The following is a 16085-nucleotide window of genomic DNA, read 5'->3' as shown; positions in this document are numbered from 1 at the left end:
ATCTGTGTACTCAGGAGAAATTGCACAATACATTGTATGGTGCATTTTTTCCTGATACCCTTGTGGAAAAAAAAGCTACCTGGTTGAAATAACAATTTCATGGTAAAAAAAAAATATATATATTTTCACGGCTGAACATTCTTAACTTTTGTGAAGCCTCCAGGGGTTCAAAGTGTTCAGTAAACATCTAGATAAATTCAATGAGGGGTCTAGTTTCCAAAATAGGGTCACTTGTGGGGGAGCTCCATTGTTTAGGCACCTCAGGGGGTCTCCAAACACAACATGGCATCCACTAACGATTCCAAACAATTTTGCGTTTGAAAAGTCAATTGTCGCACCTTGCCTTCCGAGCCCTGCTGTGCGCCCAAACATTTGATTTCCACCACATATGAGGTATCTGTGTACTCAGGAGAAAATGCACAATACATTTTATGTTGCAATTTTTCCTGATACCCTTGTGAAAAAAAAAGCTACCTGGTTGAAGTAACAATTTCGTGGTAATTTTTTTTTTTTTTTATTTTCATTGCTCAAAGTTATTAACTTTTGTGAAGCCCCCAGAGGTTCAAAGTGCTCAATAAACATCTAGATAAATTCCATGAGGGGTCTAGTTTCCAAAATGGGGTCACTTGTGGGGGAGCTCCATTGTTTAGGCACCTCAGGGGGTCTCCAAACGCAACATCGCATCTGCTAATTATTCCAGACAATTTTGCTTTCAAAAATTCAAATGATGCTCCTTCTCTTCCGAGCCTTGCCGTGCGCCAAAACAATTGATTTCCCCCACATATGAGATATCGGTGTACTCAGGAGAAATTGCACAATTAATTTTATGGTGCATTTTTCCTGATACCCTTGTGAAAATGCTAAATTTTATGGCTAAAGTAACATTTTTGTGTAAAAAAGTAAAATTTTCATTTTTTCCTTCCATATTGCTTTGGTTGCTGTAAAGCTCCTAAAGGTTTAATAAACTTCTTGAATGTAGTTTTGAGCAGTGTGAGGGGTGCAGATTTTAGAATGGGGTCACTTTTGGGTATTTTCTGTCACCTAGGCCTCTCAAAGTCACTCCAAATGTGATGTGGTACCTAAAAAAATTTTTTTGTAAATTTTGTTGGAAAAATGAAAAATTGCTGATGAACTTTGAACCCTTCTAACTTCCTAACGGAAAAAAATTTTGTTTCGAAAATTGCGCTGGTGTAAAGTAGGCAAGTGGGAAATGTTACATAGTAACTATTTTGTGTGACATATCTCACAGATTCATGGGCATAAAATTTCAAATTTTGAAAATTGCGAAATTTTCAAAATGTTCGCCAAATTTCCAAACTTTTCACACATAAACGCAAAAAATATCGGCCTAAATTTACCATTGACATGAAGTACAATATGTCACGAAAAAACAATCTCACAATCGCCAGGATCCGTTGAAGCGTTCCAGAGTTATAACCTGTCAAAGTGACACTGGTCAGAATTGCAAAAAATGGCCGGGTCTTTAAGGTGAAAACAGGCTGGGGGCTGAAGGGGTTAAACATGCCTCTATTACACCCATCCTCAAAAAGCCCTCCCTTGAACCATCCTCTGTGTCAAACTATCGCCCCATATCCCTTCTCCCCTACGCCTCAAAACTACTGGAACAGCATGTCCATCTTGAATTGTCCTCATACCTCTCCTCCTGCTCCCTCTTTGACCGGCTTCAATCTGGCTTCCGACCACATCATTCTACCGAAACTGCCCTAACCAAAGTCACCAATGATCTACTAACCGCCAAAGCCAAGCGACACTACTCTATCCTCCTCCTCATGGACCTGTCCTCTGCCTTCGACACAGTAGACCATTCCCTCCTACTACAGATTCTCTCATCTCTGGGCATCACAGACTTGGCCCTATCTTGGATCTCCTCATACCTAACCGACCGAACTTTCAGCGTCTCCCATTCTCACACCACTTCCTCATCTCGCCCCCTATCTGTTGGTGTCCCTCAAGGCTCAGTTCTTGGACCCCTGCTGTTCTCCATCTATACCTTCGGCTTGGGACAGCTCATAGAGTCCCACGGCTTCCAGTACCATCTCTATGCCGATGACACACAGATCTACCTCTCTGGACCTGACATTACCTCTCTAGTAACCAAAATACCACAATGTTTGTCTGCTATTTCATCCTTCTTCTCTGCACGATTCCTAAAACTTAACATGGACAAAACAGAGTTTATTGTCTTTCCTCCTCCTCACTCATCTCCTCCAACAAGCCTTTCCATCAAACTTGATGGTTGCTCACTCACCCCAGTCTCACAAGCTCGTTGCCTTGGAGTGACCCTCGACTCTGCTCTATCCTTCAAGCCACACATCCAAGCCCTCTTCACCTCATCCAGACTACAACTCAAAAATATCTCCCGGATCCGTGCTTTTCTTAACCAAGAATCTGCAAAAACATTAGTGCATGCCCTCATCATCTCCCGCCTCGACTACTGCAACCTCCTGCTCTCTGGCCTCCCTTCCAACACTCTTGCACCCCTCCAATCTATCCTAAACTCTGCGGCCCGCTTAATCCACCTCTCCCCTCGCTATTTCCCAGCTTCACCACTCTGCCAATCCCTTCACTGGCTTCCCATCGCCCAACGACTCCAGTTCAAAACATTAACCATGACATACAAAGCCATGCACAACCTGTCTCCTCCCTACATCTGTGACCTAGTCTCCCAGTACCTACCTGCACGCAACCTTAGATCCTCACAAGATCTCCTTCTCTGCTCCTCTCTTATCTCCTCTTCCCACAATCGTGTACAAGATTTCTCCCGTGCATCCCCCATACTCTGGAACGCTCTACCTCAGCACATCAGACTCTCCACTACCGTGGAAAGCTTCAAGAGGAACCTCAAGACCCACCTCTTCCAACAAGCCTACAACCTACAATAGCCCTCAGCCCAGTAGACCACTGCGCAACCAGCTCTGTCCTCACCTATTGTACCATCCATCACCCATTCCCTGTAGACTGTGAGCCCTCGCGGGCAGGGTCCTCTCTCCTCCTATACCAGTCTGTCTTGTACTGTTAATGATTGTTGTACGTATACCCTCTTTCACTTGTAAAGCGCCATGGAATAAATGGTGCTATAATAATAAATAATAATAATAATAATAATAATGACTGATCAATTCTGGCAGAGACAGAAGCAAATATGTCTGATAAGATATATTACAAAGTTGCTTATTTTCATGAGTACGTAAAGTGGGTTTGCTTTAACACTAGAACTACTGGACTCCTGACACCTACAGTTAGGTCCAGAAATATTTGGACAGTGACACAATTTTCGCGAGTTGGGCTCTGCATGCCACCACATTGGATTTGAAATGAAACCTCTACAACAGAATTCAAGTGCAGATTGTAACGTTTAATTTGAAGGTTTGAACAAAAATATCTGATAGAAATTGTAGGAATTGTACACATTTCTTTACAAACACTCCACATTTTAGGAGGTCAAAAGTAATTGGACAAATAAACCAAACCCAAACAAAATATTTTTATTTTCAATATTTTGTTGCGAATCCTTTGGAGACAATCACTGCCTTAAGTCTGGAACCCATGGACATCACCAAACGCTGGGTTTCCTCCTTCTTAATGCTTTGCCAGGCCTTTACAGCCGCAGCCTTCAGGTCTTGCTTGTTTGTGGGTCTTTCCGTCTTAAGTCTGGATTTGAGCAAGTGAAATGCATGCTCAATTGGGTTAAGATCTGGTGATTGACTTGGCCATTGCAGAATGTTCCACTTTTTTGCACTCATGAACTCCTGGGTAGCTTTGGCTGTATGCTTGGGGTCATTGTCCATCTGTACTATGAAGCGCCGTCCGATCAACTTTGCGGCATTTGGCTGAATCTGGGCTGAAAGTATATCCCGGTACACTTCAGAATTCATCCGGCTATTCTTGTCTGCTGTTATGTCATCAATAAACACAAGTGACCCAGTGCCATTGAAAGCCATGCATGCCCATGCCATCACGTTGCCTCCACCATGTTTTACAGAGGATGTGGTGTGCCTTGGATCATGTGCCGTTCCCTTTCTTCTCCAAACTTTTTTCTTCCCATCATTCTGGTACAGGTTGATCTTTGTCTCATCTGTCCATAGAATACTTTTCCAGAACTGAGCTGGCTTCATGAGGTGTTTTTCAGCAAATTTAACTCTGGCCTGTCTATTTTTGGAATTGATGAATGGTTTGCATCTAGATGTGAACCCTTTGTATTTACTTTCATGGAGTCTTCTCTTTACTGTTGACTTAGAGACAGATACACCTACTTCACTGAGAGTGTTCTGGACTTCAGTTGATGTTGTGAACGGGTTCTTCTTCACCAAAGAAAGTATGCAGCGATCATCCACCACTGTTGTCATCCGTGGATGCCCAGGCCTTTTTGAGTTCCCAAGCTCACCAGTCAATTCCTTTTTTCTCAGAATGTACCCGACTGTTGATTTTGCTACTCCAAGCATGTCTGCTATCTCTCTGATGGATTTTTTCTTTTTTTTTCAGCCTCAGGATGTTCTGCTTCACCTCAATTGAGAGTTCCTTAGACCGCATGTTGTCTGGTCACAGCAACAGCTTCCAAATGTAAAACCACACACCTGTAATCAACCCCAGACCTTTTAACTACTTCATTGATTACAGGTTAACGAGGGAGACGCCTTCAGAGTTAATTGCAGCCCTTAGAGTCCCTTGTCCAATTACTTTTGGTCCCTTTAAAAAGAGGAGGCTATGCATTACAGAGCTATGATTCCTAAACCCTTTCTCCGATTTGGATGTGAAAACTCTCATATTGCAGCTGGGAGTGTGCACTTTCAGCCCATATTATATATATAATTGTATTTCTGAACATGTTTTTGTAAACAGCTAAAATAACAAAACTTGTGTCACTGTCCAAATATTTCTGGGCCTAACTGTATATAGAAATACATGGTGCAAAGTAGTCAAAATGACTACCTCAGTAGTTCTAGTGTTAAGTAATCTGAATCTCTGTAGTATGTTGACCTTTGGAGCTTTAAAGGAAATTCCTTAGACTTAAAGGCGTTTTCCCACGAACAAAGTTCATTTTAATCAATAGAGCTTGGAATAATAATAATTTCCACAATTGGATGTCTGAAAAAAAATGTTCCTGTGCTGAGATAATCTTATATATGTGTCCCTCCTATGTACTGTGTAAGGTCTGTGTCTGACCGGAGAGGGACATGGTCTGATCATACCGCAAATCCTGGGCTGGGGGGATGCTAAAGAGTATAAACAGGACAGCACGGGATTACAGATAATTCTTTCTCTGAGGTAAAACATTTTTTAAAAAACACGCAGGGAAAGGCTTTACCCCCAAAAAATAATCAGCTGTGATCTTGTGCTGTAATGTCTTTATACTCTTTTAAGTCCTCCCCTGCCCAGGAGAACTGGTGTGATCAGACTATGTCCCTGTACGGTCAGACACGGCCATTACACAGTACATAGCAGGGGCTCCTGAAATTTAACAGGTAGAATCCTTCTCTCCTCCAACATCATCTCTTGGAGGAGGGTTGAGAGGTCCCCATACACATTAAACAGTCAGTGGATCCCACCAATATCAGTGGGTTCAACTGACTTTAGTTTAGTATGTATGGGAGCCTTTACTTTCAATTATTGGACCATAAATGTCCCATTGAATGATATCCTATTCGAGTCTGTATATCTAACACCATATTCAACTATAGTTAAGACAAGAGGGTCATGATACCAGATAATCTCACTGACCATATACAGTGTGTATCACACAGGCCCAAATAGTTTGGCTTTTTCCAGAGAAGCATCTACCAGCAACATCTGATATCTTTTATCTTAGGAACTGCTACTGTATAGTTTAAACTTCAAACAGATTAGTAATGAGGTTACTAAAGAGGTGTTCTCAAGTTCTAAAATTGCTTTAATTAGTTAGACAACATGAAAATAAGTACGTGTGCAATTTACTTGCTTTTTCTACCTCCTGTCATTCTCTGTCAGTGAGAGCTTTTATCTTTTATAGTGCAGAGCTTGTTTCCAAGGAGCCTGGCCTCTATAGCCAAGTCAAGTGTTCTCAGTAGTTACAAGCACTTAACATCCCAGTCAGCGTTCCCCAGCCTACTTAGTTCTATACAGCAGATTCTGCTCATCTACCACCCGTTCCCTCCCTCTCTTGCAAGATCACCAGCCAGCAGCTCTGTTCAGACCTTTGGGCTTGTTCAAATGTGTTGTTAATTCTATATGTGAACATAGTGATAGCAGTAGAGACTTAAGGCAAACCAAAGTTAGCTCTATGTGTTATAGCAGAAATTGTGCCAAGCTTTATAGTTCTAATAATACTTTAGCTTTATTCTACACCATGTCTGCCACTCAAGAAGGAGAGCCCACCCTGCTACAATCTAGAAATTAAGGAACTGTACCTTTAAAAGTTACCTGAGCAATGTTCTGCCCCGTTGAATGTACTTGGGCACGCGCACCATCGAGCTGCCCTCAGCTCACTTTGCAAATGTCGGACAATGGCGTCCCATATTCTACAATTACAGATACTACCATACTACAATTTCCCTTGGGATCAATAAAATGTATCATATCGTATCGTAGCTGTGCTTGATGGTACACAGATCCGAGGATGCTGCAGGCCAACGTGGCACATTTTGATCACACAATCTGCTCACAGTAGCAAAAAGAACATACAGCCTAGCATTATTGTGTTGAAAAATGGCCGTTGACACACTTTGGAGTAATGACTGCATCTCTAATTTCACGACAAAATCATTGTACCACAGAGTTGTCAGTGTACCAGTAATGAAGACTAGGGAGATTCGGGTACTAAACATTATGCCCCTCCAGATGATATTCTCGGGACTAGGACTGTTGTGATGTTACCTTGTGAAGGCCACTTCCTGATTTTGCCTAAGTAGTTGTCAGACTAATCTCTGGTTATCATTGCATCAGAGACAAAATCAGGACTTATCACTGAAGAGGGAAAGCCTCAATTCCGGCCTCCATTGATGTCTTCATCTGCACCATGATAGCCTTTGACAGCAGTAGCATGAAGTCAATGGAGCACCTGTAGCTGGATGTCTGGCTCAAAGCCCAATGTTGTGCAAACACCATCTGATGGTTTGTGTAGACACCATTTGATCCATTCTATCCTACAAAAGGATTTGGATTTTAGACGTACGTCCCGTTCTCTAAAGTGTTCCACGAGCAGTTTTTCAACAGAACAACGCTAGGCTGCATGTTGCTCATGCCACTGTGAGCAGCCTCATTGGCCTTAAGGCCACTTTACACGCTGCGATATTGTTACCGATATCGCTAGCGTGGGTACCTGCTTCCATTGGTTGTGCGACACGGGCAAATCGCTGCCCGTGGCGCACAACCTCGCCCGGACCTTCACACTACTTACCTGCTCTGCAATGTCGATGTGACCGGCGAACTGCCTCCTTTCTAAGGGGGCGGTCCGTGCGGCGTCACAGCGACGTCACTAAGCGGCCGCCCAATCAAAGTGGAGGGGCGCAGATGAGTGGGACGTAACATCCCGCCCACCTCCTTCCTTCCGCATTGCGGGCGGCAGCAGGTAAGGTGAGGTTCCTCGTTCCTGCGGTGTCACACGGAGCGATGTGTGCTGCCGCAGGAGCGACGAACTACATCGTACATGCTGCAGCAGCGATATTTGAGAAGGGACCTCCATGTCACCGATGAGCGATTTTCAACGTTTTTGCGACGATTCAAAATTGCTCATAAGTGTCACACACAACGACATCGTTAATGCGGCCGGATGTGCGTCACAAATTCCGTGACCCCAACGACATCGCATTAGCGATGTCGCAGCGTGTAAAGCGGCCTTTACTGTGCTACCATGGCCTGCAGCGTCTCCAGACTTGTCTCCTATTGAGCACTTCTGGGACGTCATTGGTCGGCAAATGCAAAGTGAGCTGCCAGCAGTGGATCTTGATGATTTGTCCAAGTGCGATCATCGTGGGAAAAAATTCCTCAGACAACCATTAACCTCACTGACAGTAGATGAGGCATGTAAGTACAGGGATTTCTGTGTGTGATACTCAATAATACTGAATAAATCAAGATGTTTTGAAAACTTGGTTTCAATGGTGTCATCATTTACATATCATTAACATTTCTATCCATTGTATCATTTCCTTAATTCCATGACTTTTCCTTCTTGTTACTGAAATTTCAATGTTGAGGAGTCTATGTTCCAAAACGATATTTTAGTTGCTGAGAAATTCTAGCTTTTAACTCTTGAAGTTCTTTCTTCCAAATACCTTGGTGTTCAGCACCAATTATATTACTTCAATCCACATTTTCAATGCCATAAGGGAATGTCTAAGATTAGACAAACATGTGTGCCTTGGCGAAACTTATGAACAGGTGAGGTGATGTTTCCAGAAGAAAGCTGACATTTTTTTTTAAACCTTATTAACCCCTTATAAGATCTGTTATAGTTGAGGGCCCTGTTAGAGGTTTTGCATTGGGGTCCACCAGTGTCAAATTTTGTCACACTTTGTGCTTCACCCATAGTCCTCACTATTTTATATATCATCCTATGATAAATGTATAATACATATACCTCTGGTTCCTTTAGGTAAAGCAAGACTGGAAGTATGTCGCGATGGTGATTGACCGGATCTTCTTATGGATGTTTATTATCGTCTGCCTATTGGGAACTGTTGGACTATTCCTTCCACCATGGCTAGCCGGAATGATTTAACCTCAAGGACCCAAGGCAACTTAGACCGGCATTGCCGACTGTGGGTAGGGAACATTGGACTAGGGTGGGAATATTGGGGAGCATGAATGCATGGTGAATGCAGGCAGGCTTAACCGGACCCTGGAATTGACTAAGATACAGTAAAAACTAGGACAACGTGAAGACGAAGAATGACCGGAGTGAGAAAGCGTGTGACAGTGTCTGTAGTATATAAATATTTAATCTTATGTCTGACTCGCATGAGTGGGCTCGGGAAGCTCCTGGGAATACCCTAGGGCAGAAAACCATTTCAGAGGCATTCCCTGCCAGGGATCCTTCATTAAATATTTGCTGTACACAGCTCACTGCACAAAGCAATGGTGTACTCTAAACATGGGCAAACTCTGCTGGACCCCAGCAGGTAAGTGAATAAACATGAATTGAACCTTCAGACTTCTGTAGTTTTTTTTTGTTTAAATTTCTATACATTTTTATAGCTTGTATGGCATATCATGATAAACTAAGTGCCTATTGTCTCCTAGATATTAAGAGGGCCTGAAAGTGTAAGTAATTTTAAAGTAACTATTATTTTAGATCTCATATTCTGTGCGGATTTGACATAGCTCCGTTATTCAGATGTGGAGCTCCAAACCTCCTGTATAGAATTAACCTTTGTATCTCTTAATTACCAGCTGCCACCACTAGAGGGAGCATAAGAGTTTACTGCATACTGTTATTGTTGAATTTAACATATGCAGTAAGCTCCCTCTAGTGGTGACTGCAGGTAAAATGTAGTTTATCATTTTATTTTACTTACATAGGGCATTTGGAGTGATGTATCAGAATAATGGTGCTCTCATGGCTATACCATGTATTAACAAATTAATTAGCAAAGAATTGTGGTGTTCAAGAATGGACACTGAGCAGATACTCCTATGACTATTGGTTCACACTACCGGATTCCATATGATCTGCTGCTCATAAGACACACTTCCAGGCTCCAGCCAACACCTTGAGAGATCTCCAGGCCATTTCCACTAGTTCTTTTTACGCATGGGTCAATCTCACAACATTATAGTATCACTGTGGAGGTGGGATATTGCACTGGAGTCATAGTCTTTGTGGTATTCCTATTCACAAAAAGGACAGTTTTAGGCCATGTCCACGCATTGAGCAATTGGTGTGTCTACAAATACTGAGATATAAAACTCACCAAATACTCAATGTGTGCACGTGGCCTTGAAGGTCGTAAGAAAAATTGACCATATATTTCCCTTTAAATCTTAATGCATAGATGGCACGTACACGTGTGATCACAACATCAGGTCATCGCTTTTCGGCTGCTCTGGTAGATCTTGGTAGAAGCGTCTAACAGCTCATGTTGTATGAAGGGCATGTTCAAACCTCAGACGCATCCCTCACCGCAGGCGGACTAGGAATGTGACAGCAACAAACGTTCAACTTACCAAACCCACAGGGACTTGGAGAGGAAAAAAGGAACATAGCTGTTTAATCTGTGAAGGGCACAGTGAGTTGTAATGTGGAATTCAGATCATCTGCATCATTGACTGTGATGTGTTAATGAGAAAGAAATAGAATTCTTCATTGTAATAATTCACACAGCCTTCAAATAGCAAGAAAAAGTGAGAAAAGACTTACTGGGCCTGACGTCATCTACAAGTCATTTTGCTGCAAGCATAAGTTAACACTAATAGTGCACAAAAATATAATTACTGTAATACTGTTCCCTATGTACAGGAACAAATCTGCTATAATACTGCCCTCTATGTTCAAGAATATAGTTACTATAATACTGCCCCCTATGTTCAAGAATATAACTACTATAATACTAACCCCTATGTACAAGAATATAACTACTATAATACTGCCCCCTATGTACAAGAATATAACTACAATAATACTTCCCCTCTGTACAAGAATATAGTTTCTATAATACTGCCCCCTATGTACAAGAATATAACTACAATAATACTGCCCAGTATGCATAGGGATAAAACTACAATAATACTGCCCCCTATGTACAAGAATATAGTTTCTATAATACTGCCCCCTATGTACAAGAATATAGTTTCTATAATACTGCCCCCTATGTACAAGAATATAACTACAATAATACTGCCCCGTATGCAAAGGAATAAAACTACAATAATACTGCCCCCTATGTACAAGGATGTTACTACTACAATGGTGCGTGTCCATGTTCAGTGTTCACAGCGTTTTGGACACAGAATGTTTCAGCTGCATCCAAAACGCTGCAATGTACAATACAAGCATAGTGGATGGGATTTCTAGGAATCCCATGCCCACTGTGCATGTAATGCCTGCAGTGTAAACTAACTTGCAGTGCAGCTTCCCGAGCTGCAGCATGTCAATTGTTTGTTGCGGAGTCACAAGCATTTTACGCAGAGAGAATAGAAGAGAGAGATGGCAACTGCCCGAACCCTGATTGTGGGCACGAGCAGCTGCGGTCTCCCGCTGAGTCTAGGATGCAGCGGGTCCTGATCATGTGCACACATACCCTAATACTGTCCCCTATGTACAAGAATATTATGATTGTAATACTGCCTCTTATGTACAAGAATATAATTACTATAATACTGCTCTAATGTACAAGAATATAACTACTATAATACTGCCTCTTATGTACAAGAATATAATTACTATAATACTGCTCTAATGTACAAGAATATAACTACTATAATACTGCCCCTTATGTACAAGACTACAACTACTATAATACTGCCCCTTATGTACAAGAATACAACTACTATAATACTGACCCTTATGTATAAGAATATAACTACTATAATACTGACCCTTATGTATAAGAATATAACTACTATAATACTGCCCCTATGTACAAGGATATACCTAGTATAATACTGCTCCTATGTAGAAGAACAAACCAATATAACACTGCCCCCTATGCACAGGAATAAAACTACTATAATACTGCTGCTATGTACAAGAATTGTGGAGGTAAAAACACGTGCTGGGTCTGCGCTGCCGTGGAGGAATTCATATGCAGATGAAATGTCCTTAATCCCTTTTAGGCAATTATAATCGGGGTTTTTTCAATATGAGATCCGGACTCCAAGACGTGTCAAACACAGAAGCAGCTTCTTCCAAATGCGTCTCAAGCATTGGAGTCCAGATCTGATAGTGAAAACACGCTTATAATTGCCTAAAATGGATTAAAGACATTTCATCTATGTATGAATTCCTCCTCGGCAGCGCAGACCCAGCACGTCTCTCATCAGCTCATCCTTGTACCTGGGTGTACAGTCGTGTTTCTGCAGCAGCCTCACATCACAAACACATACTCTGTTGTGTTTAATAGTTATCAGTGAATGTGCTGAAGATTGTTGGTTACTCGATCAACCATTATGGTGCTCGGGTACTCGGCCAAGTATCGCGGATGCCTGGATGTTTCTTCCGTGAAACAACAACCACAAAGCATAGGCTTATTTCGCTGCATGATGTGAGCAGGCACCCCAGGCAGGGCCAGTCACAGTCTCTGAATGGCTCTCACTGGGGGTAAAGCATTGTTTTCGGATGTAGTATGTTAAAAAAATGAAAAAACCCCACTCTCCCGTCGGAAATGCTCTGTCTATGGCTGGCTGTATGTGGGCAGAGAGCCGCACTGTCCAATCACTGACTTCCATTATACTCCTTACTCCAGTGGAGGACTTTCAGAGTGTCTGACCTGTTGGACTGAGAACCGAGCACCCTAGTGTTTAACACAACTTTACCAGGTGAGCTTATCCACTTGGTCACTAAATTCTGTATATCAAATAAGACCCTATTGTGCCTTTTATTTCACAGTGCCTGTCTTGTCTATGTACAAGAACGTAACTTCTATATTACTGCCCGCTATGTACAGGAATAAAACTACTATAAGTCTGACCCATATATTCATGAATATAACTACTACAATACTGCTCTTATGTAAAAGATTATAACTACTATAATACTGCCCCCTATGCACAAGAATATAACTTCTATAACACTGTCCCTATGTATAAGAATATAACTACTATAATACTGCCCCCTATGCACAAGAATATAACTACTATAACACTGTCCCTATGTATAAGAATATAACTACTATAATACTGCCCCCTATGTACAAGAATATAACTACTATAATACTGCCCCCTATGTACAAGAATATAACTACTATAATACTGCCCCATGTACAAGAATGTATCTACTGTACTACTGCCTGCTATGTACAAGAATATAACTATTGTAATACTGCCCCTAAGTACAAGAATATAACTACTATAATACTGCCCCTATGCACAAGAATATAACTACTATAACACTGCCCCTAAGTAAAAGAATATAACTACTATAATACTGGGGGCCCTATTGCAGTGGGAGGGGATACTGGGGGCCATGATACAATGCGAGGGGAATACTGGGGGCCATGATGCAGTGTTGGGAAAATACTGGGAGTCATATTACAGTTTGGGAGAAATACTGGGGGCTATATTACAGTGTGGGGGGATACTAGGGGCCATAATGCAGTGTAGGGGATACTGGGGGCAATGATACAGTGTAGGGGGAATACTGGGGGCCATATTACAGTGTGGATGGATACTGGGGACCATGATACAGCGTGAGAGAAATACTGGGGCCATCCATACAGTGTGGGGGGATAATGGGGCCATGATACAGTGTGGTGGAAATTCTGGGGGTTATGATATAATGTGGGGAAATACTGTGTGGGGGATACTGGGGGAGTGTTGTAGCATGGGGGGAATACTGGTGGCCCTATTACAGTTTGGGGGTAATACTGGGGTCATCCATGCAGTGTGGGGGGATACTGAAGGCCATGATATAGTGTGGTGGGTACTGGGGGCCATGATACAGTGTGAGGGGAATACTGGGGGCCATATTACAATGTGGGGGATTACTGGGGTCATGATACAGTGTGCGGGAAATACTGTGGCCCATTCTTACAATGTGGGGAAAATACTGAGGCCTATATTACAGTGTGGCAGAAATACTCAGTGTCAAGATACAGTGTGGGGAACATACTGGGGGCCAGGTTACAGTGTGGGACAAATGCTGGGGGCATATTACAGTGTGGGGGGATTTTCAAAGCCAAATTAGAGTGTGGGAAAATACTGGGGGCCATATTACAGTTTGGGGGATACTTGGGGCATCCATACAGTATGGGTGAAATACTTGGAACCATCATAGAGTGTGAGAAGGGCTACTGAGGGTCATCATGGAGTGGGGGGCCATCATACATTGGGGGGCTACTTTGGGCAATCATACAGCGGCAGAGGACTAATGTGGGGCGCATCATGCTGTTTATAGAGAGCTGTATATCTATCATGCTGTGTATGTGGGAGCTGTGGGGGCATCATTGTGCGTAAAGGGGGACTCAGAAGACATTAAATGTTAAGTGGACACTTAAGAAGCATTATTGTTATAGGGGCACTGAGGGTATTGTGAATGTCAAATGGACACACTGTGAGCATTATTACTTTCTAGGGGGCAAAATGTGGGCACTGTTTTCTAGGGCACTTGCACAGGGTATTAATATTTTTATTAACCGGCAATTTTGCCATCTAGAGGGCACAGACAAGTAATTTTACTTTGTAAGAGGCACAGTGGTGGGCATTATGTGGGGTAGTAAGAGGATCAGTAATAGGGGCACATGGCAGCAGCGGCTCAGTATTGGGATGATAGTAGGATGAGGAGTTTGTGCAGGTTGGGAATAGATGGGAGTCCTGGCTGGAAGAAGTAGTCATGTAGTTTTGGGCAGAAGGAAAAGTGAGTGACTCCATCAGAAATGTCAGCTGTAAGTCACTATCTGTAACTGCACTGTAATCACTTGTATGTTCTGCATGACTACCAGTATACAGTCACCGTATGGTGGTAATATCGGTGTCAATCTATGTATAGTGATTTTCAGGAACAGCCCTGTCATCTGCTAAGGTTCTCCTATACTCGCTGTTGGGCTGCAACACTGTAAGGGTATGTGCGCACGTTGCTTTTTACCTGCTTTTTACCTGCTTTTTTGCTGCTTTTTCTTCTGCGCTGTTTAATGCCAAAATGGATGTGTTCTTCTATTCAAGCAAAGTCTATGGGAATTTGGGTTTCTTGTTCACACTATGTTGTTCAAAATGCTGCCTTTTTGTGGCAGAACTTTGGTCAAAAACTCAGCTTTGCAGTGCAAAACCCAAATGGCAAAAACAATTGACATGTTGCTTCTTTGAAAAGCTGAGTTTTTGACCAAAGTTCTGCCTCAAAAAGGCAGCATTTTGAACAACATAGTGTGAACAAGAAACCCAAATTCCCATAGACTTTGCTTGAATAGAAGAACACATCCATTTTGGCATTAAACAGCGCAGAAGAAAAAGCAGCAAAAAAGCAGGTAAAAAGCAGGTAAAAAGCAACGTGCGCACATACCGGTTAGCTTGTTAGGAGCCCACGCAGATGTTTCGCACCCCACCCCCCGGGCCTCTGAGCTCAACCCCCAACTATGCCCCTGATACTGCCCCCTATACAACTACATAACTACTATAATACTGCCCTTATGTACAATAATATAAATATTATAATACTGCCCTCAGTGTAAAAGTATATAATTACTATAATACTGCCCTTATATGCAATAATATAACTACTATAGTACTGCCTTTTATTTATAAGTATATAACTACTATAATATTGCCCCCATGAACAAGAATGTAACTACTATAGTACTACTCCTATACACAAGAACATAACTACTATAATATTGCCCCTAATACAAGAACATAACTACAATAATACTGCCCCTATGTAAAAGAATGTAACTACTATAATACTGCCCCTATGTACAAGAATGTAACTACTATAATGCTGCCATCTATGTACAAGACTATAACTACTATAATACTGTCTTTATGTACAAGAATATAACTACTATAATACTGTCTTTATGTACAAGAATATAACTACTCTAATGCTGCCCCCATGTATAGGAATATAACTACTATTATACTGCCTCTACGTACAAGAATATAACTACTATAATACTGCCCCTATGTACAAGAATATAACTACTATAATACTGCCCCTATGAACAAGAATATAACTACTATAATACTGCCCCTATGTACAAGAATATAACTACTATAATACTACTCCTATGCATAAGAATATAACTACTATAATACTGCCCCTATGTACAAGAATATAACTACTATAATACTGTCCCCTATGTACAAGAATATAACTACTATAATACTGCCCCCTATGTACAAGAATATAACTACTATAATACTGCCCCCATATGGACAAGAATATGCATTCACATTACTGAGATCACTGAAACACATTCCAGTCTTTAAAAAAATGAAGTATA

The 16085-nt window shown here is 41.8% G+C and overlaps 1 protein-coding gene across 1 annotated transcript in view; it reads left to right on the top strand.

Moving 5' to 3' along the window:
* Window positions 1-9146, top strand: part of CHRNA4 (cholinergic receptor nicotinic alpha 4 subunit) — a 93668-nt gene extending 84522 nt beyond the window's left edge. Inside the window, exon 6 of the mRNA XM_075350434.1 lies at window positions 8591-9146. Coding sequence (XP_075206549.1) covers window positions 8591-8716 — 126 coding nt within the window. The 3' untranslated portion in view covers window positions 8717-9146. The remainder of the gene's footprint in view (window positions 1-8590) is intronic.
* The last annotated feature ends 6939 nt before the right edge of the window (window positions 9147-16085 follow it).

The sequence above is a fragment of the Anomaloglossus baeobatrachus genome, chromosome 5 (genome assembly GCF_048569485.1).
Source record: "Anomaloglossus baeobatrachus isolate aAnoBae1 chromosome 5, aAnoBae1.hap1, whole genome shotgun sequence".
NCBI classification, from domain to species: Eukaryota; Metazoa; Chordata; class Amphibia; order Anura; family Aromobatidae; genus Anomaloglossus; species Anomaloglossus baeobatrachus.
This window is presented reverse-complemented; position numbering and strand designations above follow the sequence as displayed.